At 45.3% G+C, this 26,837-nt stretch overlaps 1 protein-coding gene across 7 annotated transcripts in view; it reads left to right on the forward strand.

Annotated features, from left to right (window-relative positions):
- Positions 1–26,837, forward strand: part of APBA1 (amyloid beta precursor protein binding family A member 1) — a 216,316-nt gene that overhangs the window by 173,052 nt on the left and 16,427 nt on the right. For 4 of the 7 annotated variants that reach the window (XM_070590733.1, XM_070590731.1, XM_070590732.1 and 1 more), the window contains exons 3-9: positions 2,189–2,284; positions 6,642–6,681; positions 10,100–10,245; positions 19,747–19,779; positions 20,799–20,885; positions 21,487–21,672; positions 25,314–25,493. In XM_070590733.1, the coding sequence (XP_070446834.1) occupies positions 2,189–2,284; positions 6,642–6,681; positions 10,100–10,245; positions 19,747–19,779; positions 20,799–20,885; positions 21,487–21,672; positions 25,314–25,493 (768 nt within the window). The remainder of the gene's footprint in view (positions 1–2,188; positions 2,285–6,641; positions 6,682–10,099; positions 10,246–19,746; positions 19,780–20,798; positions 20,886–21,486; positions 21,673–25,313; positions 25,494–26,837) is intronic. The other 3 variants (XM_070590735.1, XM_070590736.1, XM_070590737.1) reach the window with 1 other exon arrangement.

A 26,837-nucleotide genomic window follows, 5' to 3' on the forward strand; every position in this document is an offset into this window, starting at 1 on the left:
TGGGGACAGTGCCCACCACAGTCACGTTTGAGCCTCTTCTCCAGCATTCCATGGTGGGCACCTGGCCCTGGTCACGTCGTCTTCCTGCGAGATGTGACCTGCCTCTTCGGCATCCCAGCCCACTGTTCAGACAGCCTGTCTTCTCACATCATCCTGGGATGCTCTGGTGCCCACAACCTTGCAAAGAATCCATTTTTAGAAGATTTGCAACAGAAAGTAGATAAAGAAATAACTGTTGGACTCTTTTGAAGCATTTTTTTTTTAAATCAAGGTGTTAGCCCTCAAACCAAGCAATTAAAGAGAAACCATCTGCACTAGCTTCCCCAGGGACTAGACCCTTAAAATCTTTGCGACAGAGAAAATTACTTGGAGAAAAAAATAAAGAGATGTAAATATCTAAAGAGCTCCTCAAATTTGAAAAATTGGGAAGATTTAAAGGTGCTACGTTCTCATGAAGACGTTACTATTAACTTTGAGTTGGCCAAACTTAGATCGAACTCAGAAGTACCCGCCAGCCCTCTTGGCTACCAAATGAAAAATTCTGTTTGTTTCTTTTTAAAAGCCTGCAGGGCCATTTTCTTGCATTCGGGGGCTGTGGGGCTTGGGGTACTTTATGTCTGCTGCTCCTTGTGCCCGTCCTCTTGGCCTTATTGCAGAGTAGCTGATTTCTGCAGGTGAATGTTTAAGAGGCCCCTTGGTCTTCAGCTGCCTGCCCAGAATCAGGTATTTGGGCTCATGGGAAACAAATCCAGCCCTCACAGCAATAGGCTGGGACCATAAAACATCTCAGTGTGGAACATACTGCATTTCTCTACGTCTTCATTCAGTGCATTTGGTGCCCCCTGTGTTTCCTGTAATTCAGACTTTATGGAAAAGATTTGGCTTTTTAAAATTTTTTCACACAATGCCCACTGAGGTCCTCCTTGTATATTAATGTGCTCCCTCCCCTCCTCAGCACCACTGCTTTGTGGAACATTCTCCCTTTCCATGCAGAGGTATTTCACTGATGTTTCTGCTCTTCAGTCTCCCCACGCGCCCGTCTCAAGAGATCAGACGCAGATTCAGGCAACTACTGGTGTTATTTGCCTCCTTTGCTAAGGACGTACCTCCCCTTGCTCGCATCCCCACACTTCCGCAGAGAGTAGATCCTTGCGTGGGTTCTGTTTTATGCTTTCCATCAAACCTCACCAACAAACTCTGATGCAGTGCATTCTTACTCTCAGAGGACCGTCGCTACAGAATTCTGAAGCATCCCTGTGGCTCACCTGAAGAGTCCCTTCATCTCCTAGGATTTCAGGAGCATACAGAATGTTTGCCTGGGCAGGGTTTTCAGAGCCTGTGTTAGTCCCACCCCTGTGTGTGCTTGCTTGCTGTGGTCATTCATTCCGCAGGTAGTTAAGGAGCATGGACCGTGTGTCAGGCACTGGCCTGGAGCTTCATATTCATTCTAGCAAGATCTGCCTGTGCAGGGAGCCCAAGCCCATCGCCTGGGGCAATAACACACCTGATGGGGACCATATTCCCCAAAACGATTTTTCTAAGCCGTATTTTTTTAAACATATCCTTTAACAAAGGATTTTCCAGCTGTTCTAAGAGGAGCCAAGGTAATGTGTGGATGCTGAGATTTCTCTGAATTTTCAGTGGCCTGTGGATTAAATCAGATAAAGTCTTTGAAATATGGACTGACTAGGACAATACAGGTGGTGTGGTTTCTGGTCATCAAAATCAATCCCAGTTGCCTCTTTAAAAATATGTGTTTTAATTTTTACTTTTCCATTCACAAAATCTTGGGCAGGTGATTTGATAAGACAATGCATACCCAAAGTCTTTGTATCCATCAATAAGACAAATTTTTAAAAAACACATTTGTATATCACCTGTAGCTTTATTAATCTAGGGTTCTACATTTGATATTCAACTTTTGCTGATTTAAACACTTGGCCTAAAGGGGATAAAAAAAGCTGAGTTGTGAGGGGTCCTTTGAAAACATGGCGGGAATTTAGAAGACAGCTTGACACCCCCAGGTCTTTTGTATACAGTTGGCAGTTCCTCTCCAAGGAGGTTTGCTCACCCCTGAGATGTTCCTTTGGTTGTGTGTGGCTTTCTGCTCTCTCCCCGTCCCTCCGCCAGGCCCGGTGTTCCCCAAGTCCCTCAGCTTCTCACGTGTTGTTCCCTTGCTGTGTTCCAGTCTCCGTCTCCCGGCAGCTCCTCACCCCTGGGCGCAGAGTCTTCAAGTACACCCCTTCATCCCAGTGACCCCGCGGAAGCCTCCACAAATAAAGAGGTACGGTGCTCTTGATTTCAAAAGCCAGCAGCCCATTTGCTTCTGTTCTAATTCTGGTTTGTGCTTTCTCCAGCTTCCCACAGAGCTTCAGACCCAAGTTACCCTGGAGAGAGAAACTCTATTTTCTTCACTCCGGTGTGGAGTTCGGTAATTAAAACCACACCATCCAATTTGGTAGCCACTAGCTACGGGTGTCTATTTTAATTATCAATAAAATGAAAAAGTCACTTCCTCAGGCGCACTAGCCACATTTCACGCGCTCAGTAGCCACATGGGTGGCTACTGTATTGGATAGTGGAGATTACAGAATATTTCCATCAATGCAGAAGGTTCTCTTGGACCGTGTTGGACGCTGGACATCAAAAATCCTACGGGGCAGTCTCCCTCCTCATGGTGTTACAGACCTTGGATACCATGGACTTACAGTTGCTGTGTGGTTTGGGAAATGGGTTGCTTTCTTAAATACCCATTTATTTCAGGCCCGAGTGAAATATCTTTCATGACCACAGGGTGACCACTTGTCCTGGTTTACCTGCAGTGGTTCCAGTTCACACCTGTGGTCCAAGCAACACACCTGGTGAGCACCTCTTCTCACTTTCTGAGACAGCAGCCCTGTCCAGAGAGCTTACTGCATGGTGGAAATGTTCTGCTGCTGTTCTGTCCTGTATGGTAGTCACTAGCCACGTGTGCCTAGCAGGCCCCCTTGAAATGTGGCTAATGGGACTGAGGAACTGAATTTGTCATTGTGTTCAATTTCAGTTAACTTAAATAGCCACGTGTGGCTAGGGGCTCTGGACAGAGCAGCCCTGAAGTGTCCCTTTGGACAACAACTTAGACAGTTGCCCTACTTACAGAGGCCAGACTGAGAATACTTAAACAAGATGCTGCTTGCTCCCACTGAGGTTTCTGGGGCTACAGAAGCACAGGTGTTTTTCCCTGAGGGGAGCCGCTGCCTCCTCCAGCACTCTCGTCTTTTCACACCCAGCTAACTGCCACCCACACCTATTTATGAACCAGCATCAGGTAAACACTGGCCTGCACCGTAATCTGTGTGTGGGCTCAGCTTCCCTAAATATAGATGCTGCCCAGTCAACACTGAGGATATACCTTAAGAGGTAAACCAATAATGAACAATTGTCTCACTGTTCCTCCTTTTGCTAATAGTTTTATGTTAAACGCAGTGGAAGAAAGCAGTCTCCATTTTAACCTGAGTGGCGGTCCACTTCTAAATGGAGTCTTAGTTAAGATTTACCCTTAAAGTATCATTGACTACACATACATTTGCCATTAACTATTCATGCAGGACGGAAGTATATTTTTTTATTAACCTGTTCATATTAAACTAAACAAACATACGGAGACCTTCTCTGAAACAAACCCAACACTACAATTTAGATTTGAAATATGCTTTGTTCTCCTTTGGTCTGGATCCTCAGACCCTAGGCCATGGGAACAGGTGTAACAGGGTCACAGTTTCTGCTGGCTCTACATGCCACAGCTTTGCCTGCCTTATGGTTTACTCATAGCACATGGACAGGTGAGAACAATTAGAAAGAAGAAAATAATGACAACTGCAGTGGTGATAATGGTAATGTGAGTTACCATTTCTTGAGCATTTACAGTGTTTAGGAACTGGGCCAAGCAAATCATTGATCGTATCTCATTTAATCCTTAAAGTGATTCTGTGAGGTCAGAATTATTGTCCTCATTTGTTAGTTGAGGAAGCTGAGATGTTGAGTAATTTACCTGAGGTCCCAGGCTCACAGGGGTCAGGCTGGGATTTGAATCCAGAGCTCCTGTGGGCTCAGGCTCTTAACACTAGGATCTGCTGTCCTAGGGGTGAAAAGTGCTTGTGGGTCACACACTGCATGGACAAGGTGGCTTGTGTGTCATTATTCCAATTGTCAGGCCTCGAGGCTCTGCACATGGTGTGTGTGACCTTCTGGAAAATCCCAAAGATCTTGGCCTTTATCTTCTTGAATGTGGCTGTATTAATTCTTGAATGTTAAGGATCAACCAATGTTCATCCCTGTCCACGTGTGAGAAAACAAAGGGCTCATCAGACATCTGAATATTCAGTATTTGATTATTCATCAGCTATAATAAGCAAGGCGAATTTGTTAGTTTCTTAGTTCCTACAGGACTTGGTACATGTTTCTGCATATCCTTAGAAATAATGATGAAAATCCTCTTTGTGTGCAATAATTAGAGATTCTTTCATTTCACAAAACTCTTTTTTTAAAAAATAATTTACTACCCCAGAGACTAAAGAAAGCCAGTCATGAGCTCATGAATTGAGAATAAGTAATGTACCAAATGCCCTCCGTTGGGGCTCTAAATAAAACAGCAGCTTTTAGGGCTATAGACTAAAGTAATTCTTTTGTAGCTTCTAAAATCTGGACACCGTCCTTGAGATTAGCATTGAGGAAAGAATCCTAATAACCCAGGAAAGTCTGATTTGGCTTCTTGGATGTACCTGGAGGTTAAACTATTTTGATTTAAACCCAAGTAAGCCCTCATTACCCCAGGCCTCTAGCTGCTGAGGGCAAGGATGAGGAGATGGTTGGGAAATAATAATTTTAAGATCTTTGGCCCTTATGAAGAAGCAGGCTTCCATCTGCATACCATGAAGTTATGGATTTTATTCTTTAAACCAATCAGAATTAGACAGACTTGGCTGTTGGCACCCAACTGGGCCTGTCTTCTTATCTGGGCCTGGATAAAAAGGAAGTAAAATGAATGTAAAGCAGTATTGAAATTGGAGTTCTCTTTCCTCCTATCCACATATCTTGGCTTTTGCTTGATATGCATTTTTCCATAAATGCATCAGCAGCCAATAACATTTCATTCCTGGTAGACTTGTGTCTTCAGTTTCTTTAAAGGTGATCCTTTCTAAAACCAGAAACCCGTCCTCTTTGGTGTGAGGAACCATTTCATCCCCGTGAGCACACCAGCAGCAGGTTTACTGATGGGTTGCCCTGTGTGGTATATTGTGTGATTCGTGTTGAATTCTTGTCATTGTCCTGAATTGAGTTAGATTCTTAAAATTAAGTTTCTTTGACTGCCTCCAATTTTTCACATGACAATTAACACTACTATTTTTTTAGAATGTTGTGCAAGTATTAACTCATTAATCAGCCATTTGCCATTCCCATCTTCCAAATGAAGAATACTATATAAAGTACTGTGATATGAATTGTTTCCCATGACATCCTAGCCCTCATCTGGGGCCCTTCACTCTTTGAGCCCACTGGGCACCCTGGAGTATACCCTCAATGCAAGTCAACCAACTGAGCAGCTGTGCTGTACTAGATACCCTTTTTCTAAAAGGTACATCTTTAAGTGATCACCCAACACCTGGTAGATTCTTAGCAATGAAAATTGTTAGGCTTTCTGAGGATAAGCCTAAGCCCTGAAAACCCTACTTTTTGCCCATTTTAAGGACTCTTATCTCTCACATTTGCTCTCCATTCTCTTGCAATGCTCACATCACCCTGCCCCAGACATCCAGCTACAAATTCTATTATTGGTTGAAGCAGAGATGAATTTCCTACTTTATACCACTCAGAGTTATCTCTAGGACATTTGCTTGTGAAAGGAACCAAATGGTAAGTATTGCTCCTCTGAGAGCATTTAAACTGCCATCCAGTCAGGTTCTAGAAGGTTCCTAGCTGATTATGTCCACATCCAAGGATACTGTTAGAAGACTGACCTTCACTATGAGGTGTTATTTAATATAAGAAATTCCAGGGTTTTTAGTTTACTCCTTTGTTTGTTGTGTTCTTATTATAAGGTAACACACAATAACGACTTATGTAACGGAATTTTTAAACTAAAACAAATCAGTTAGAGATGAAAAGGAGAGAGAAAAACTCTTGCAGACATTTTTAGCACAGTGAGAGATCACTGCGGCAAAGACCCAAAATGAAATAAAATTTTCCAAGGGGATTCTTAATTTCAACATGTAATCATATTGTTGGTGCTTTTATTAATCGGCAGTTTTTCATTTAGAAACCCAGAATCTTAAGAATACTAATTATGCCCTTTTTATTGCTCTATCTGATAATAAATTGTGGTCTGTGGGATATTTTTAAAGCTGACAGGCATCTCTCTGATTGTGGAATGTAGGATTTTCAGATTATCTGAAATATGAATGGATGGTTCTGGGCTTTGGGTAACCTTTAATAATAAATGCATATGTTTATGCACACTTCACTTTCTGCAACCAAAAACGGTTGACAACTGGTTAATATCTGCCATTGGTGATGTATTTGTTTTTCGTGTTGCACGGATGGTTGTGTTAATGCATTTTTCATCATGCTTTGCCCTTTTTGTTATCTCTTTCTCTTAATTACAGTCAAGAAAAAGCTTGGCTTCGTTCCCAACCTACGTTGAAGGTAAGAGCTGAGAAGGAAATATTGAGCACTGAGTCATTCATGAATCTTTTAGCATTTGGGGTATTTGAAGCTCTGAGCCATAAGACGATAGTGGGGAAGAAAGGCCACTTATTCACAGTCTTAACAGTCTTAGAATCTTGGACTAAAAGAACAATAGCTATGAACCACCCGCAATCCTCCTCCTGCCTTTGCTGATTCTGTCCATGGGAACCTGAGGCTGGAGTGAGGCCGAGGGCTTTTTCTGGCTCAGAAATGGTCACGTTGGATCTGAAACCCAAGTCTCCTTCCGTGTACTCCTGTACAACCTCTTACATCCATCAAGGACCATTCAAGTGGGAATGAACTTTAACTAAGGGAGAAATTTTGGTCCTCTTGGTTAAAAAAAGAAAAAGTCCTTCCCAATAATTGCCATCTCTTGCTTGGATGAGCTAGTAATAGTAACATTTATCAAACTCTTACCCTCTGCCAGGTACTGTTCTAAGCACTTTCCATGTAATAACTAATTGAATCCTCACCTTGATTTTGTGAAGTGGGTTTTATCATTGTCCCCATATTATGCTTGAGAGAACTGAGGCATCAAGAGAGCGAGTAACTTTCCCAAGATCACACAGTTAGCAAGTAGCAAAGCCAGGCCATGAACCAGTAGTCTGTCTCCCCAGTTCTCCCCGTAACTGGTATTCTATGCAGGGCTGCCACACATGGTTGTGCGGGTTATTCTCTGCATAAGGGCACCCACTCAGGAGGCCTAGTGGGACCAAAACTCAGCCCAAGCCATGCACCGCAATTTGAAGTCTTGCCACACAAATAATGCGCCTATTTCTCATTCACACAAGACTAGAAGTGCCACCCATCAGGAGGCATGACCAGGGAGGATGGCAGAGGCCTTTTTGGGTAAAGTCACTGTCATTTCCCTGGAGGAGGATTTTCTGGGGGCCAAAGAAGGCCCAGACATCACTTTGAGTATGTGTCTGGCCTTTGACTCCTGTGAGTGAACAGTTAAGTTTGATCCACCGCCTGGGCATGAATTTCCAGGGTTCATGAGCCCTCATGAACCCTTGGGCCTGAAGCCAGGACAAGCTCATAGGTTTGGTTGTTACTCAGCTTTCTTTCTTGAGTAACCCGCAGGTTATTTGCACCATTTTTGCAAAGCTCCAACATTCCACAGGAGCACCTCGGGGAGTTTTCAGAAGCTTGGAAACCCCATTCTTCTTCGTATCTGTTCCTCCCGGCCTAGAGATGTTGAGGCTTCGCCTTAACATGAGTGTGAGGTTGTAATGCGTCTGCTTGCTCACCTGAAGAGCAACACAAGGGCATCCCTGAACGGGAAAACACGTTCCAAAAGACAACCTGTAGTTCTTTGACTTTAGGACCTTCATAACGTTAATGTTTTTACCTTTTTAAAAATACACTGAAATGAACTTATGAAATTAGGGCTTTTTTTCTGGGTATGATACAGCAACAGTGACATTTGATTATAAACAATTTCCCTGGAGGATAAATGGCATAAGATCATAGCTCAAATGTATAATTTGTTTAGGTTCAATATTTCTGTCTCTTGGCTGCTTGACATTTGTACACTCAATTAAATATTATTTGGATTGCTCTTACACGTGTCTGCATATCCACACTTATTACGGTTGAAGAGGGACCCTTTTCGGTGATGGGAGCTAACTTGGAGATGAATATATGATACTGGAAGTCTGTAGGGAAGTGCATAGCTCATTTTTATTTTTCTTTTAACATTCATTATTTTCACAAAATAAATTGAAAGTTTTTTTAAAAGTTACTGTCCCAGATGAGATCTTTTTTCTCAATACCTGGTTGGCAAAAGTGATTATGTTTAAGTAACAGTGTAAATCTGTCACAGGAATTTATCATAAAAGACTGATCATCTTTTACTTTTTAGAAAGCGTAGCGTGGGACCTAACTTGCCCATATCTTATTTTAGTGAGACTGGTGCTTCTAATGCACCTGCTGCACGCCTAAAGCTGGATATTGTGAATAACCTGAATCCTGCTCACATCTATGAAGGTTTCAGGGTGGGAAGCACGTGGCTCTTGCAAAGAGTGTAAATAACTGGTTCATAGCAGAGGCAGGTTGGCTGGGTACCACTCAGTGTTTGTCCCCAAGTCTTTGTCGGAAAGATCGCGAATGAAACAAATAACAGGTTTCCTCATTTAATTACTACACAGATGCTTTGCAAAGGCCTTTCTTAAAACCCTGTTCATTTCTTTGTTTCACCCACCACCTTGGTTTTAGAAAAATGAATAGATTATTTTAAGTCTGTACCCTGATGAGTAGCTTATCATGGGAAGTGGCTATTTAAGCTCAAGATGAGCTTGATGTCTAAGGATAAAAATAAAAACCATTTCAGATCAGCTCTCCGAGAGGAAAAAGCAAATTGTTTGCATTTCAAATTGTATGATTTAAGACCCTGAGGTCTTACCAGTGGGTTAAAAATGTATGTTTTAGTCTCCTCAAGTATGGCATTCAAGCCAAAGAAAATATATATGTTTTCATTGCAGAATTGAAATGCTTTCTTAGTGCATCTGTTGTAAAGTTATATATTAGTCCCAGACATGTTTTACTTTCTAGGATGGTTTACAAGGTGATTATGATTAGAATCAGATGCCCCCATTTTAAATATTTAAAACTAAAATTTGATTTAAAAGGCTGGTCAGCGAGAACAGAAAATTCCGACTTTCTTTGGAATTGATCTGTATGCAGGCGCTGGCTGGGAGCATGCGAGCTTGTAAGTCAGCAAGGTTGTGGCTTTGGGGTAATGTTATCTGTCTCCAGCATTGGGGTCACAGGCCATTATGGGAATCCAGATGTTCTGAAACAAATACCCATTTTTATGATTTCTAAAATTTGTTCCCCCATAACGAATAACCTGGAAGGCGGAGATATGAATGAGTGGCAAGTAAAGGAACTGCTGTAAGATGAGATTTTCTAGTAAGACAGCCTTCTGCTCACCTAACCATTTCTCCAGCAAACATTTATTTGAGATTCACTAGATGGCAGACACTGACTGGACACAGGAGAGCCAAAGGTGAATGTGACGTGGTCCTTGTCCCCCAAATGCTCACCGTCTAACGGGGGAAAAAACATCCTTTATGACTGAATTTTGTTTCATATTTAAATAAATATTCACATCGTTTCTCACAGTAAATGGCCTGGCTGAAGTAAATTAAGAAGAAATTGTTCCTTCTATTTGAAAACGAGGGGTGAGTGAAGGTGGATGCAAAGAGATGCCTTAGACTAGCAGGTTGATGCACCTGCTCAGGGGTCCCTGGAACTGGGCCACCTGTGCCGGTGGTGAGCAGTGGGGGAGGGGTGGTGCACGGTCTGGGATTAGGGATCCAGCGGGCCCACCCCAGGGCGGCTTCACTCACCACTGCGGCTCTGTGTATTACAGTTCCCGGACCTTGTGACCCTGAGGACTTGATCGATGGGATCATTTTTGCTGCCAATTACCTTGGCTCCACCCAGCTGCTCTCAGACAAAACTCCCTCCAAAAACGTGCGCATGATGCAGGCCCAGGAAGCAGTGAGCAGGATCAAGGTGAGGGGGCGCGGTGGGCACGTGTGGGCACCCGAGCCATCCCACGCTGTCACCCCACGCCTCATCTGTCTCGTCCCGAGGTTAGAGGAGAGTGGATCAGGATGGTGTTGCAGGCCGCGCTTAGCCATATACCTGCTAACAGTTCCAAACAGAAAAAATGTATGCTGGAGTCTTTAAGCACAAACACGATATATTTTGGTGGTTCTTAGTGGCTATTCTTGAGGAAAAGTACACACGATCATAAACTTTATAAAGTTGAGATGATGAGGAAGAACATCACCTTGAGTATTACGTCTCCAATGTGAAAGCTTTATCACTGCGTTTCCGCTGACAGCCGGAGATCAGTGACTTAAACACTGTGTGACAGTGTGGTCCAAGCTGGGTCTCATTGCTTCCAAACCGGTTGATCCTGTTCAGGCTGGATTGAACTGGCTTGCTTCAAGGAAGATGAACCAGTTGATCAAATCTAACCTGGCTAGTCTGAACAAGTCAGTGTGAGGCTAAGCCAGTTCAAACTAGTTTGAGCCAGTCATAACCTGTTTGAATCGGTTCTATCAAGATTCAAAAGGAGTGAGCCTGTTTGATCCAGGAAGAACCACTTTCATCTAGTGTAAATCATTCACAACTGGTTTGAATCAGCCACAACCAGTTTGATCCCGTGGAGCTCCAGATTCTCCACCACGATGCCAGTACCACCTAGACTCATGGACAAACCCAGGACTTCAGGGACATTTACAGTGCCAGCATGTCATTCAAGTGCCACTATGGGCCCTCAGCACCCAGAATCACTGGGCAGCCCCTCTGGAACCACGAGGCCATTTTCACCCAGAGCCACAGGGATAGCATCACCGTGGAAACCCAGAACCAGGTATATCAAGCACGTTGGGCTAGGTTAGCACTCACCAGAATTGGGTTAATCCAGTTTCAACTGGTGAAAATTGATTCCCTCCTCTAGGAACCCTTCCCTTTTCCTTATCTTCTTGATCACACATTCCCCCGTTCTGTCCAGGTGTTTGTGTGGCACTGTGCAACAAGAAAGAAGCTCAGGTCGAAGGCAGGTACTAAGAGTCCTTAGTCAAGGAAACGATATTTCCGAAACATTTATGTGTGCATGGCTGTGCAGGGTCTTGAGAGGGAGGGAAAAGAGCGATTTATGAAGTGAAATCCTTACCCTCAAATTCAGCAGCACCAATGAGAAACAAATCAGGCCAGCAAACGTGCGTGGTGTACCCAAGGAGGAGAGAAGGGTGTGGACACTAAGTGCCACAGGAGTGCAGAGGAGCCCTTGAGAGGTGAGACGCCGCCTGAGAGCTCTAAGGGAAGAGGGAGCAGCAATTCACAGAGGTCATCAGAGCAGAGGGGGTGCTTCCGGTCCTCCCACTGGAGCTGATTCCTCTGTTATTCACCTTCCGAGGCTCTGCCACACCGTGAATATTAAACAAGGTCATATTTCCATTGATGCCCTAATCGTGATGACTTTGAGACCCCTGCTGCCCATTCTGCAGTTCCCCAGGGTGCCTTGTGAATGTCCCCAGGTCCCTTCTCACTGCTTCCTCATCAAGCTGTTCTCCATCACTCCTGTCGCTGGGACCTCCATGAGCCACTGACCTCTCTGCACTTGTAACAGGCACTGCTCTCCCAGGCTCGGCACTGACCCTTCCCTTAACCATCCACGGTACAGAGAGCCCATGCTGCGACTTTCGGTACTACTACTGCTGACATTTTACGAATTAGGATGCATAAACCAGAGAGTATTTTCAGCCACACCAAGGGTGGCTATTGTCACAACACCCATAGGCCAGCCCCAGTGTCAAGATTCCTAACAGGAGCCTCTTCAATGTATCAAGCACCCACCCTACCGCTTCATCCAGGATGTACAAACCTTGTCTGTGCCTCAGAGGCCCTGCTGCCATTAGGCCCACTTCTGTGGTGTTCATGTCTTCTCCCAAAAGTAGCCTCTTCCAGGATGATTGACAGTGGGGAGGTCCACTTCCTCCAAGGGAAGTCCCACCCTTACCCACAGAGATGCGTCTTACCTTGTATCTCCCAACAGGACAGCTCATGACAACCTTTGGGTCTTTAAGCCTCAGTAAGGTTGCTGGTAGCATCAGGTTCCTATTGAGCTCCCCATCCAAGCTTGGCCTAATTCCTTTTCATTGTCTCCCCTTATCATAAAGAGGTGACATTAATACACCCAGATCTCCCCACAGTCTTCTCCTTAATTTAGAATCTATCGGGCACAACGTTCAAAACGAGAACATACAACACTGTATGAAAGAACAAGCTTCCTGTCTTAATTCATACACAGCAAAGAACTTTAAAAACCAAGTCTTTAGGGACATAGTTCGGACTCCTCATGTCCCACAGTCACCAAACAGCATGTTATGATTTTATGAAGTTAACATTTGTTAAGTAGAGCCCCAGGGCGCCAGATGGAGAGCAGAAGACCACAAGAGAAATTGAAATAGAATCCCACAACTAGAGGGACCCGCAACTAAGATATACAACTATGTACCGGGGGGTGGGCCAGGGGGGTTGGGAAATAAAGCAGAAAAAAAAAAAGATTGGCAGCAGTTGTTAGCCCAGGTGCCAATCCTTAAAAAAAAAAAAAAAAAGGAAAGAAATTGAAATAGAGAAGTTATTACCCACAAGTCCTGAGGAACCAGCACACCTCGAGGGCCCACCAGGTGGGTCAAGGGAGGGTGCAGGCAGAGCGGGAGACAGGACCTAGGGCACATTCCTTTATTAGGGTCTGTGCGTGGTCAGCTTTGGGGTTCCCAGGCTAAGACCAGATTGGTCAATTCAAACCAAAAAGCGGCGTTTGGGTGAGCTCCATGGGGGTCTTATCCAAGGGGCACACAAGGAAAAGGCCTGGGAGAGGGGAGACTGTTTTTCACAGGGGCTTTTGTAAGTGTCGTATCAGGAACTTGGATTTGCTTGTGACTCTGTGGGCCGTTATCTAGGGCATGGGTTTGCATGAGGGGCTAGTGTCATTTAAGGTCACCGCAGGCCGCTTGACCAAACAAAATGGATGCCGAGGCAGCAATACCACAGAATAGCTCAGCTAAACTCTCTACACAGCACTTAGTTCCCAGGTCAATGGTGCCATTAGCTTCGCCAGTACCGATGGGAGTGCAAGGACCTAGCCTTATTCGGTGGCTGTCTGACAACCAGGGACCACCTCCAAAGGGGGTGTTTGGAAATGGGCAAGGGGCACTTTTGGTTGCCACAGTGTCGGGGGCATTTTTAGTGGCATGAGTGGGCAGAGCCAGGGATGCTCGACACTCTGTGATGGCCAGGATGGGGCCACAGGACAAAGATTTCTCTCCTGCACACAGCCGAAGGGTCCCCCCACCTCCATCAAGGAACACAACCCGGACCCATTCCGGTGAGTCCTCCAGAACAAAGCAGGAGTGCCCCCTAAAAGATGTACTGAAGAAACTGCGTATTGCTTTGAGGTTAGTTGTTCCTAGCGTCTGTCGATCAAGGTTTCAAACGTCATCAGGTTTCCTTCTGCGCACCTTGTTTATTGGCCTCCTGACTGGTGGCCCTGACTCCTGCAGGTGGAGTTCCTCTGTCTTTCCACTGCCCTGTGACACATGTAGTACTCCATGACCTTGAGGGCGAGCAGGCACAGACACATCACCTGACTGACACGAACCAGTGCTCAGGGGAGCTCCAGCATCCTGGTGTCAGATCCCACCCAGTGCCGAGTGTACTGTGAATTTTATCTTCTGATTTCCACAGTGGAATCTGAGAGTGTTGTTTTCCCTTCTTTTAAAGTCCAGCTCCCTGGTAAGAAACCAGAAGTTTTATTTTGAAGCTTTGAAGGATTGGTATCCAGAAGTTCCACTGTTCATTCAAACAAAAAATTAGATGTCTCTGTCCATCAGAACAAGCAGGATTGATCATGAATCCATTTTAGACCTGCCTAGAGCAGAGGAGGCATCTGGAAAACATATATTTATTTTTACAGCAAATTACTGTAGTGTGAGGAATTCATTACAGAGTGTAAAATTAAATGGTTACATTTCATTTATAAGCATCATTTTACACTGTGCTTCTATGATTCTGAAGGAACTATTGCCTGTCATTAAATATTTTCTGCCTTGTGTTCCTTTTATATCCATTTCAATGCCCATCAGATTGTTCGACTTTACACCCAGCCTGACACTTTTTCAAATTGTCAGTGGAGATGGCTCTGTTCAGACCCCTGGTTATTTCTGAAAGTTACTGTGTCAGGAGTGTGCACAGAGACCTCATCGTCTGCTGAGGGAACCAAGGGACCCAGAGCGTTTTTCCAGATCAGTCGGGATGGGCTTAAGGGGAACTGTGGTGCCCACACGTGCCTAGGAGACTCCTTTCTTTAGGGGAGGTGGCGCTACGATTTTTTCTAAAGAGAGGCTTACCTTTTAGGAATGAGTTATTCTAGGCCACTCCAGAGATGCAGAGCAGAATGAAGCTGCAGATTTTATAGTGTCCATCCAGGAAGGAAGGGAGGCAGAAAACTCTGGATTGATTTAGAAATCCATTTAGCAATATCCTCACCACAAACTGATGAGTAATTTCTGCCCTGGTGCTCCCACCAAAACAAAGGGGGAGAGTTTCCTCCTTTCCTTCTGATTCTGTCTTCCTCCCTCACTCCCCATGGGGATCCCCGTGGTGCCCTCTGTCTTTCCTCTGCCTACACTGTTTGTTTGACCCGGTGGATGCGAGTGAGGCCTCCCTCACTGTGTGTCCAGCTGTGGCCGTGATGTTCATGGTGCTTTGTCTCTCAGCAAACACCCAACCTGAAGCTTCCGTTTCCATTTCAAAGCGGTCTTTAATTTCTGTTCTGTTTGTTGATTGTGTTGCTTGTCACTCACATAGCAGCAGCTGTGTACTGGAATTCAATATTGCTTATTGGATTTACACTTGGAGTTTGGAGAAGTACGATTTTCTTAACTGAACAAAGAATTTACAGATTTTTTTTTTTTTTTTTGCCAAAAGGAAAAGAATTTGGAGTTGTGGTTTGGCCAGACATTTTCTACTGAATGTGAAAAGAAAACAAAGCAATTTGGCTCAGATAGCAGACTGTCCCTATGCAGGTCCCTGTGATGGGCATCTTAGGAGATAAAAATTAACCAAGAGCCAGTCTTTGACCTTGAGAAGCGTGCAGTCTGATAAGGGAACCAAGAAGAGCGTTTAGGTAACAAGAATGCAAGGCAGGCTGAGGAATCTGAAATTAAAAGGCTTTTCCATCTACCAAAATGTAAGAAATAAGATGCATCTGAATGCAGCAGCAGAATTAGAAGACATCAGACATTTGTTAGGTTTTTTTTTTTCATCTTTGGACCCCCCCCCCCAACGTATCCTTTCTGCCTTTGTTCATCATTTTTGCGAAGAAATAATATCCCTGCAGGAGGCCCCATGCAGTACAGCAGTGGTTCTTGAAGTGGGCTCCCCAGACCAGCCGTATCAGCATCACTGGGAATTTGTTAGAAATTCAGATTCTCAGACCCCACCCCAGTCAGAAACTCATGGCAGGTGGGGCCCAGGAATCTGAGTTTCCCTAAGCCCTCCAGGAGATTCTGACGTAGACTACAGTTTGGGAACCACTGCCTTAGAGAAGATAGACCATCCGGCCTGATGGAGCATCTTTTCTCCAACTGCGCTCTGTACATTCCAGCAAAGCCAACTGATAGCAAAACAGCTCAAGAAATGCTGCAAAATAATCTCCTCTTTGGATATTTGCCACCTATGTTTTCCTGTCAAAGGCTCTGAGAAGTCCTGTACTAAGGAGATTGAATTTACATTAACAAGAAGCTCCATAATTATTTGAAGAGAGAATATGGTACCACTGTGTGATACCTGTTAAAGTCTCGTTGCTAGAATTTTCCAGAACACGTTTGGGGAGAAACTTCTGGGAGAGCTTTGCCCTACATGCTGTCAGTGTCTAAAGTGCCCTAGATGGAGACCCTCCCTCCCCTGAGTGTGCAAATCATGCCTGGCCCCATCTGGAGAACAGACCGGAAGCCATTGCAGCCAGCTCACTTGTCTTCCTCTTTCTCCACCACATCTCAGTGCTTCGTTCCACCCTCGTTCCTGCCTCCTTCTCTGCTATTCAGCCAGAAGGGAGAGTGACCTCCTGGCTCCCATTGGAGCCGTAGAAACTGCTTCCTGTCCACACACACTCTATGTCTCCATTCTTTCTACATTTGGGGAGTTTGTGTAATTAGCTCACAAATGGTGTTTTGATATTTTCAGGTCCATGCATTTTTGTAAGGAACCTTCATTATCAAATATTCTTATATCTGTCTTTACTAGCCTATCCCCCTAAATCAGCTTTTTCCATTCTTTTATGATTTTCTTTAAAAGTAAAAATTATGAGTTAATTGTACAATTCAAATTTCTATTATTGTAGCCTTAAGCCACGTACTTTCCCATGTGACTTGAAGAAGTCTGTGGTCAATAAAGAGGATACCGACACTTAGAGCAGACCCTTCATGTACGTTATCTCCTTTACTCCTCAAAATGAAGGGGGTGGGGAATCCTATAAGGTAGGTATTATTAACCCCATTTTACAGACAATCTGAGAATTTTATAGATGAGAAACTTGCCCAGCTTACACAACTAGCAGTTTGGAGTACAGAGTGAGATTTCCAGGGTTGGAATCTCTCTTCTGCCACTTAAGCACTATGTGAACTTGGGCAAGTTAATTAGCCTCTCTGTGCTTCAGTTTCCACTTTTGAAAGATGACAATAATGTAGTGCCTGCCTCATAGGGTTACTCTAAGCTTTTACATTGATACACATAAACATGCTTAGGATACTGACACAAAGCAAGTGCTCAATAAATGTGAGCTGTGGAAGAAAAGCTAGAACAGTTGGGAGAATGACCAGCACGACTAACCTACAGGGTCTTAACAACAGTAACACTCAATACACATTGTGGATTGAGTGATTGGGTGGACACTGCCACAGTTTACGTCCTTTGCACCACAGCCCGCTGGGTGGTGAGCCGTCACTGATCCTGTGAAACACGAGGACTTGAATGGATGTTGTCATTCCTCGCGTTAAGATGCATGCTGGCCTTCTGCTTCTCTTGGACTTCTCTGCTGCTCCAGTTTCTCGTTCTGCCTCCAACCCCCTCATCATTTCCAATGTTATGTCTAAGTTTTTAATTCTACTTTGTTTCAGGGCACTTGAATATCATTGATGATTTAAAGATGGTATTACTCAAAGTGCATAAAATATTTTTAACTTCATAAACGTCATTTCAGAATCCTTTCATGAAACTCAGTTTGCCTTTTGGATCCTTTTCCTTATCACTCATTCCAGTAAAAAATAGAATTTGGGCATTCCATTTGTGGCAGACTTATTTTCCTTTGAAAGGGCCCTTTCAAATATCTCATTCCTAGAGTGAAGAATTTTGACCAATAGCTTTTAGGTTTGGGTATCAAAAATAATGGGAATTCTTACATTACTGTCATATCATTTCAGGGGAAGTGGTAGAAAACAAACAGCATTAGGATCTCACAGCAGTCATTTATCATGAGGGTTATAACTGACACAGGTTGGAACGTGCCCCAGCAGGGCTCTCGGAGTCCGCACTGGCATGTGTGTGGTGTGGCGTAGCATCAACCCAGGGCCACTCCTCAGGGGTGGAAATGCTTCCTCTGTCACGCTTAGCAGTTAAGATTACACTTGCAGTTGCTGCCTTTAGACTTTTACAGAGCAGACTGTTCACCGTGAACTCATGACCACCAGTGAGAGCTGTGGGGTGGCTGTGTGGGAGTGGGGCTGCCCTCGTGTCCTGGGTGTACCAGAGAGGAGCTGTTTGGTGTTCGGGTGGCTGACTCATCCAGTTTCTCCACAATGAGGTAGTCCAGACAACACATTTTAGTTATTAATGAAGTAGAGATGCGCTGCTGACAGCTAAAGATCTTTTCTACCAGGTGAGTATGAAGGAATGTGAGAGAGCAGTTCCTTCTCCACCCACTCCCATCACCACAGCAGCCTTCGTGGTTTGGCCATTGACTCACCACTATTCGTACGAGATCTGTGTATATATAGCAAGCCTTACCAAAAGACAAGAAATTGCATCCTGACAGAGATAAATTATAATCATAGAACAGCAAGCACAAATATAGTGCTTCTAGTGCACCAGGTACTGTTCTAAGAGCTTTGCATATATTTATTTTATCCTCAAAACAGCCCTATGAGGTAGGTACTATTTTTATCCTTATTTTACGGATGAGGAAACTGAGGCACAGAGACTTTAAGTGGCTTGCTCCAAGTTACACAACTCTAGGTAGCAAAGCCAGGATCCAGTTTTAGACAACCTGGCCCCGGAGTCTCTGCTTTTATCGCTTATGCTATCTTCTACTTATAAGAAAAAGGGGGACTATTACATCCATTTCTAGTTAGGGATAGGCTATATTAATATTACACAAATTTAAGGCAGGAAGTATTACTAGAGATAAAGAAGGAGAACAACAGAAGTATCAATTCGACAGGAAGGCATAACCATCTTAAATACATATGCACCTAATAACATAAACATAAAATAGATAAAGCAAAGATTGACAGAACCAAAAGGAGTCATGGACAGATACACAGTAACACCTGGAGATTCTAACATACTTCTCTCAATAAATGTTGGAACAAACACAAAAAAAATTAGCAAGTATGTAAATTTGAACAATACTCTTAACCAATATAATTGACCTCATTGACATTGATACACTATTCTCAACAACTGCAAATGTGTCTTTGGAAGTCCACACGACACATGCACCAAAGTCAGTCATGTTCTGGGCCATACAGCTAAGACTCATCAAATTTCAAAGAATTGAAATTAGAATATGTTCTCTGACCATAGTAGAATTAATTCAGAAATCAATAACAAAAAGATGACTAGGAAATCCTCAGATGTATTAAAATTAATAACACAATTCCAGTAATCCAAGTTTCAAAGAAGAAGTCTCCGTGGAAATTACACATGCTTTGAATGAAGTGATAATTAAATTACAACATGTCAAAACTTGTGGGATACAGCTAAGCAGTACTTAGAGGGAGATTCATAGCTTTAAATATATCAGAGAAGACAAAAGTGTCAAAATCCATAGTTTAAGTTCGTCTCAAGAAGCTGGAAAAAAATCAGCAAATTAAGCCCAAAGATAAGTAGAAGGAGATACAAATATAGGCCGAAATCAATCAAATAGAAAATAGGCGTGCAATAAAGAAAACCAACAGAACCAAAACTTGACTCTCTGAAAACAGCAATGGGATTAAGTATAAAAGCACCTCAATACATTTTCTTCCTCCTACTGCCCTGCCACCAACTAAATTCTCAACTAGGAAATTGATCATAGAGTGGGATTGTTTTTAAGTCAGTCCTCCTCCCACAGAAACGCCTGATACCACGATCAATATTAGTTTGTCGATTCCCTTTTCAACTTTGAGTCTGCAGATTCTCTTCTAACTGTTCTCCTGTCTCTGTTTGTTCCATGCTAAGCAGATGGCCCAGAAATTAGCCAAAAGCAGGAAGAAGGTGCAGTACAAATAACGTCATCAGCTTGGTGTTCTGCCTGTTCTTTTCATTTATTTATGTTTTGCCTTCTTATTTCGTGTTTTTGTTTTCTGCATCCAGCAAGTTTTTGTTCAGATTTCTTTTTGAACCGCCCCATAAGCCAACGTTTCTCAAAACTCAGTTGCCTAAAAGTGGCTGTTTTCTGTTGCTCATTAGTCATTTCACTTCAGAGGAACGACAGGGAGCAGATTGGAGACGCTAAATGAATCGTAGAGTCGTGCGAAAGTTCCCACCGTCCAGGAGCATTAATGTCGCAGGGACCCGGGTCTGTTCAATTACGGTCATGTCTGATTTGTGGATTTCTCAGATTGCTGGATGCAAAAAAGAAAACTCGCTAATAACCACACGTGTGCGGAGTTAAACCCTAAGTGAACCAGACTGGTGTGCTTTTTTGGTCGTGGGGCTTCTAGGTGCTTATGAGCTACCCCGGGATGTTGAAGCACTGGGGCTCTGTCTTCCTGGGGTGGCTTCAGGAGTGGGTCCTGCTTCTGTGTTGCTGTGGTGGTGTGTGAGCACGGAGACTCTCTTACCAGAACTGCCAGGAGGACTTCATTTGCACCTGCTGTAAATGTGCTCCCCCATCTCTCGAGCAGGTGCAGACTCTAAGTGACTTCTCCAACGGCCTGGGATATGACTCACTTGCCCTTATTCCTTTAATCTGTTGGGCTCAGAAGCCCTTGCAGAAAGGGCCATTCATGATCACTGTTCATCAAGTCAAATCTGCTGCAGCGAGTTACTGCTTCTGCAGGGGAAGAAGCAGGTGGCATCCTGCATTCTCCCCGCTAACCTGGAGGTGCTAACTCTCATGCACGTGTCCATCCTCTGTGTGGCCCCTTCAGCTTTGGCCGTCCAGCCCTGGAGTCTGCGTTGCCGTTCTGGTGACTGTGTCCCTGTGCCTCTGTGTGTGAGCTAACCTTGCTCCCAGGCACCCAGGTCAGAGTAACATATTAAACTTTCCCGTGGTGTATGTTTCTCCTCAGGCTCCTGAAGGTGAATCTCAACCAATGACAGAGGTGGATCTCTTCATTTCTACCCAGAGAATCAAAGTATTGAATGCCGACACACAGGTATTAGCCAGCTCCCGCCTTTCCCTGGGGGGCCCTCAGAGACTGCGCCCATGTCTGCAGAGCCGCTGTCCCCAGGGGCTGGCTTTCGTACAAGCTAGAAGGTGGTGTCTGCAATGCCTACCTGGGAGGAGAAGGGGGGATGACTGTTTTCTTAAAGATCAGAGGAAAAGATAAACCATGGATGTTGTTTGCTGATAATTCTCAAATTTTTTATTAGATGATTGATGGGCTTGTGCAGATTAGTGTTTTAAGAAATTTTAAAATCACACACACACACAAACAAAATACAACCATCACATGTAGATTTTTTCTTGTGGTTTTTTTTTTTTTTTTTAACTTCTCCAGCAGAGATTCCACTGGTTGTGAAATGATTGACGTTTCTTTTCATATACTGCAGACCACTTCCTGCTCTGGGTTACCATTCGCCAAGGGAATTGTCCCCAGGCCTGGGTGGGTGCATGTCAATCTGCCAACAGGGTCTTTGCAGTGAGTCCCGGGGCCCCTCTGCATGGGGACCACACTGGGCTGGGCTGAGGGGTGGCACACTCTCTCGTGGCTCATTCGATGCTGTGCTGGCCATCCTCTCCCTTCCGCCCTCCAGGAGACAATGATGGACCACCCTCTGCGGACCATTTCCTACATCGCAGACATTGGGAACATCGTCGTGCTGATGGCCCGCAGGCGGATGCCCCGCTCCAACTCCCAGGAGAACGTGGAAGCCTCCCACCCGTCCCAGGATGGGAAAAGGCAGTACAAGATGATCTGCCACGTCTTCGAGTCTGAGGACGTAAGGGTGGCCTCCCCTGATCTCCCTGCATGTAGCTTGGGCTGCCCTTGGGTGGCCTTATTCTCTCTCTTTATTTCTTAGAACCTGAATCAGCCTAATTAGTCACACATGAAGCATTTATCAAGCACTTACTATGTGACAGGCAGCGTTCTAGAGCTAGGGATGCAAGGCTTAGCAAAACAGATGAAGAGTATTCGTTGTGAAGGTTGTAGGGAGACAGAAAAGAAATAGAAAAACATACTGAATATCAAATTAGGTAGTGGGGAGTTCAATAAGGAAAAATAAAACTAGGTCAGAGGATAGAGGGAGGGGCCATTTCAGGAAGGGCGAACAAAGTCCTCTCTGAGGAGGTGACATTGGAGTGGAGACCTGAATAAAGTGAGAGTGAGGAGAGAGCAGGTGCAAAGGCCCTGAGGCAGGGACCTGCTGATGTGGTTTGAGGAAAGGCACAGAGACCAAGCCGCTGGAGAGTTTAGAATGAGAAGAGTGAGGGGAATGCAGTCAGACCTGAGAGGGCCTGAGCAGGTCTCACATGTCACTAGAGCATTTTGGAAAGACAATTCTCAGTTATGCAGGACTGCCCTGTGGGCTACAGGAACCTTGGGATCCCTGCCCTTACCCACTCCCAAACCTTATGATAACCAGCTGCTCCTCCTGTCACAAAGCCAATGATTCCTAACCCCCATCTCTCCAGGTGATAAGGTCGGCAGAGAAAATTAGTTTACAGCAGAGGCGGGGCCCGTTCGGCCTACTTCCTCAGTTGTTCCTGGATGTGCTGTCGAGGCCACCAGGCTTCAAGCTGCATGAGCACTCGAGCTTCTCCTAAAGCTTGGCGGGCCTTGAGAGCTCCCTTCTGGGCCAGGAGCCGCAGAGCCCCCAAGAGGGCATGTCAGTTCTGTTGATGTGCTCGTTTGTCCTCCAGCCAGAGGCTCCGTGAAGTGAGCAGAGAGCCCTTATCTATTTAAAGAAAATTGCCTGTAGTAGCCTCGGCTCCTTAAAAGGGGCCATTTTTCTCCAGGAGAGAGTTCATCTAGCTGCAGGAAATTGCCTTCCTCACACTGCTCTTCTCCGGGGAGCTAGAGCTGTCATGGCTGCAGCCACAGACATGGCAAGACGCTTAGACTTTTTGCGCCATCCTTTCCTGGGCTGGTTGTCTAGAAAGCAGCCCCAGGGACAAGGATGCTGAGAAGGCGGAGAGCCTGAAGCACCTCTCCCGGCTGCTGTCCCAGCTGTTCCTTTAAGACTGTGGCCAGGCTTGCAAACTGAGGCAAAATGAGTTTTAGAAGGTGCTTGGAAAGTTCCAGAAGAGTCAAATGTAGAGTCTCAAGCCTCCTGTGTCCTGCAGGCCAGTGAAAGGTGGAGTTAGCGCTGCTCACCAGGCACCAGCATCCCTGATGACCCTCAGCCACCTCCACCGGGCTTGCATCTCCCAAGGAGGGGTTTCTGTTCCCTGGGGTCCCTGGGGGGTGGGGGAAGATGATAAAAGGAAAGGCTGGGGAAGCCAGAGTTAGGACAGAAGTGAACCTGGGAATCTTACCCCTTTGCTTTGGAAGGAAGGATGGAAGAGGAGCATTGGCTCCAGACCTGGGAGAGCTGGACATGAATCCTGCCTCCATGTGCAAGCGTGAGGCCTCGACGCTCCTGTGCAATAGTCGTGCCTCCCTTGTTGGGCTGCTGTGTGGTGCCAGCAGATACTCGGATAGCGTATGAATATCAGGCTGGGCGTTCACCAGACGCATCCATTAATGATGGTCAGCAAGTCCACTGGTCGTGTTCTCAGCATGTATTTTTCAGCCCGTCTGTCCACACGTGCCTCTGATGCCTGAAGCGATGCCTCACTCCCTTCCAGTCTTATAGCAGAAGACAGGGTGGTGGGCCCTGAGGTGACTTGTGGCATGTGAAGGCACCAGATTCCCAGAGTGAGAAAAGTTAAACGTTTCTTTTCCCACGGCCAGCCACCCAGAAAGTTCTGATTTTGCGACTATTTGGCTGCTTTTAGCAAAAATTAGGAAAGATAAAGAAATGAGAGTAGAGGTTAGAACTGTGTGTGTGTTGAAAGCGTCACTCCAGAGATCTTTTTTTCTGGTGTTTTTCCACCCATTAGAATTTCACAGAGAGGCTGCCAGGATTCAGCCCCCACACACTCCCTTCCCAGGGGGAGGGCAGCTTCCTCTCTCAACTCCGTTTCCTGATCTGTCCAGTGGGGACAGTAAGACAGATCCACAATTCCAAAGTCTAAAGAGTCCTGAGAAACTGAAGGAATTTTCATAGTCAGTTGACTGGTAAACGAGCCCTGAACTGCCGTGAGGCAATTTATAAGGTTTGTCTGGCTCACAGTGGATCTTACACATTTTGCTGTGGGAATATTACTGTGTTCATTTATAGGGCACTTCCCTAGGCCCTAAAAGGGTTATTACACTATGTATAATATATGTACCCTGTTACCTTTCTAAAATCTGAAGATTTCTAAATTCTGAAACACCGTTAGCCTTAAGAGCTTGGGGTGTGGGCTTGTGGACGCGTCATACTGAAGATAAGCCACAGACGTGATGTGAGGTCCTTGCATAGCATTTAATGCGGCGCAGGCACATAAGAAGTGCTCAGTGCTGCTGGCTATCTGAGTCATCGTGTTGGTTAATCAATTCAGGGAAACATTATCAAAGTCCAGTGCAGGAGAAAGAACAATGGAAGGAGAGTTCCCATCCTGTGAGCTGTGTGACCTTGAGCAGGTTGCTTTCTGTCTCTGGGCCTCAATCTTACATGGAAAATGCAGGTTCGGACTAGATCGGGGTTCTTAACTCTGTTGGTCCCAACAGTCCCTTTTCACAACAGATATTTTGTAATGTCCCATTACTATCCTGAAATGAAATTCACAGATAATATAACTTCCTCTTTTGAAAATTTTGTCACAAAATAAAGTAACGCCATAAATGTTACATGAAGGATAAATAAAAGGAAAGCAAGCTAAAATAAAATTATACTTACTACACTGTATAAATGCCTGGGCCCAACCATTCCAGAAGGAATAATGGAGTTATCGGATGCTTAAACCTTCTTGATTAATAAGTCTGGAAATGAGAATACAGTATTCAGCTGAATATTGTAACCTCTTTCTATTTGACATTTTGAATTGAGGACTAAATAAGAAATAAGTAAATAGATAGACACACACAGAGAATCGCCCACAGGACAGCAAAGGTGCAGGCTGATAATTGTATTCTTGGAAGGTTCAGTGTGTATTAGAGCTGTGCAATTAAAGTCTTTGTGTTTTTATATTGATTAGAGTTGAGTCCCGGACTCAGATAATTAGACACAGGTGTTGTGTATGCATGAACGTCCAGTGGGATATTTCAAAATTGTACAGGCTGTAGAATGACTCACTGTGTAGGACTGTCCTTTGCATGGCAGTAAGTCCCGCATCTCTGACTTCTGTCCACTGAATACTAGTAGCTTCCTCAGGATCATTGTCATAATCAAAAATGTCCCCACTGATTTTGAAAGTGACCTCCAGCAGGCGTTAGTGCCCCAGGTTGCCCCACTGGCCTGGCGGATTCCAGAGGCTTCCTAGCCCCGAGGAGACCCAGGCCGTCCACCAGCAGCTGCCCTGCTGACCTCCGCCCTCCCTCTCTGCTGCTATCTAGGCCCAGCTGATCGCACAGTCCATTGGGCAGGCCTTTAGCGTGGCATACCAGGAATTCCTCAGGGCAAATGGGATTAACCCCGAAGATCTCAGCCAGAAGGAGTACAGTGACCTGCTCAACACCCAGGACATGTACAACGACGACCTGATCCACTTCTCCAAGTCGGAAAACTGCAAAGATGTAGGTACTTTCCTCCAGGCTGGGCCCGCTGGCAGGAGCCCCAGGGAGCACAGGGCAGCCCCGCTGTGGAAGGGAGGGCGGGACGGGGGTGAAGAGTGTGGTATGGGCAGGGCCTTGCTAAGGGCTCAGGCCCATCCCTGGCTCCTCACACATGAAACCGTATTATTAAAGACAGCTGTGGAGGGCATCGCCCATGAGGCACAGCATCCTCTGCTCCGAGCAGTCCTGGGCTAAGATGTGGGTGAGATCCAGAGGCGGACAGGACCTGAGCATTGCCCTTACAAAGCTCACAGTCTAGGAAAGGGTGCCAAAGAAAAGTTAGATGATGGTGCTGAGCACAAGCACTAGTCAGACAACTGTGCCTGGCAGAATGGAGCCGAACTGGGGTTTCCAATGATATATGCTATGCTCCTCCAGAAATGGCCCCGTTGCTTCAGACCGAGCTCTGCAGGAGCATCTGAAGGGAAACGGCCATCTGAGCTATCTAGAGGTTGGATATTTTTTGGAAAGTGTAGGAGCATGCAGAGGGCTGGGCCAAATAATGGAGCATGAAGATCAGAAAGCTCAGGACTTGTCTGGGGAGCCAGGAATGAGGCAGCGTGGCTGGAGCAGGGCATGTGTGTGGGAGAGGGCATGAAGAGGTGTGGGGTTTGGGTCGGAACTGGAGGGCCTGAAAGTCCAGCTGAAGGGCTGGGACTTTAACAGGAGAAAAGAACCTTCCTGAGAAAGTGATCTTTTTATCCCCTGATGTGTGTTAGGTCTCTTAGGTTCCCTAGAAGCAGAGCCTGAGACAAGGACTCTTGTTCAAGGGATTTTTGGGGAGTGTGCCCTCAGGAAAGAGCGAGTGGAGGCAGCAGGATGATGGGGATGCTGAGGAGGAATGTGGCCTCGCTGGAGATGAGCTTCATTCTGAGCCAGAGAGAAGCTCTGAGTCACAGATCGCAGGACAGACTTGTTCCACGTTGGGCCAAGGGAGCTGGCAGGCTTTGTTCCCTGTGCCATGCAGTCACTGACACCAATTTGGACAGGGCTAATGTGTGTTCGGAGCTGTGATGAAATACCACACACTAGGTGGCTTCAATGACAGAAATTTATTGTCTCACAGTTCTGGAGTCCAGAAGTCAGAGATCAAGATGTCAGCAGGGTTGGTCCCTTCTGAGGGCCACAGAGGATCTATGCCAGGCCTCTCTCCTTGGCTTGTAAACGGCCGTCTTCTCACTGCATCTTCACCCTGTCTTCCCTCTGTGCATGTCTGTGTCCAAATTTCCCCCTTTTTATAGGGAGACCAGCCATATTGAATTAGGGCCCAACCCAATGACCTCACTGTAACTTGATTGCCCCTGT

The sequence above is a fragment of the Equus przewalskii genome, chromosome 22 (assembly GCF_037783145.1).
Source record: "Equus przewalskii isolate Varuska chromosome 22, EquPr2, whole genome shotgun sequence".
NCBI lineage: Eukaryota > Metazoa > Chordata > Mammalia > Perissodactyla > Equidae > Equus > Equus przewalskii.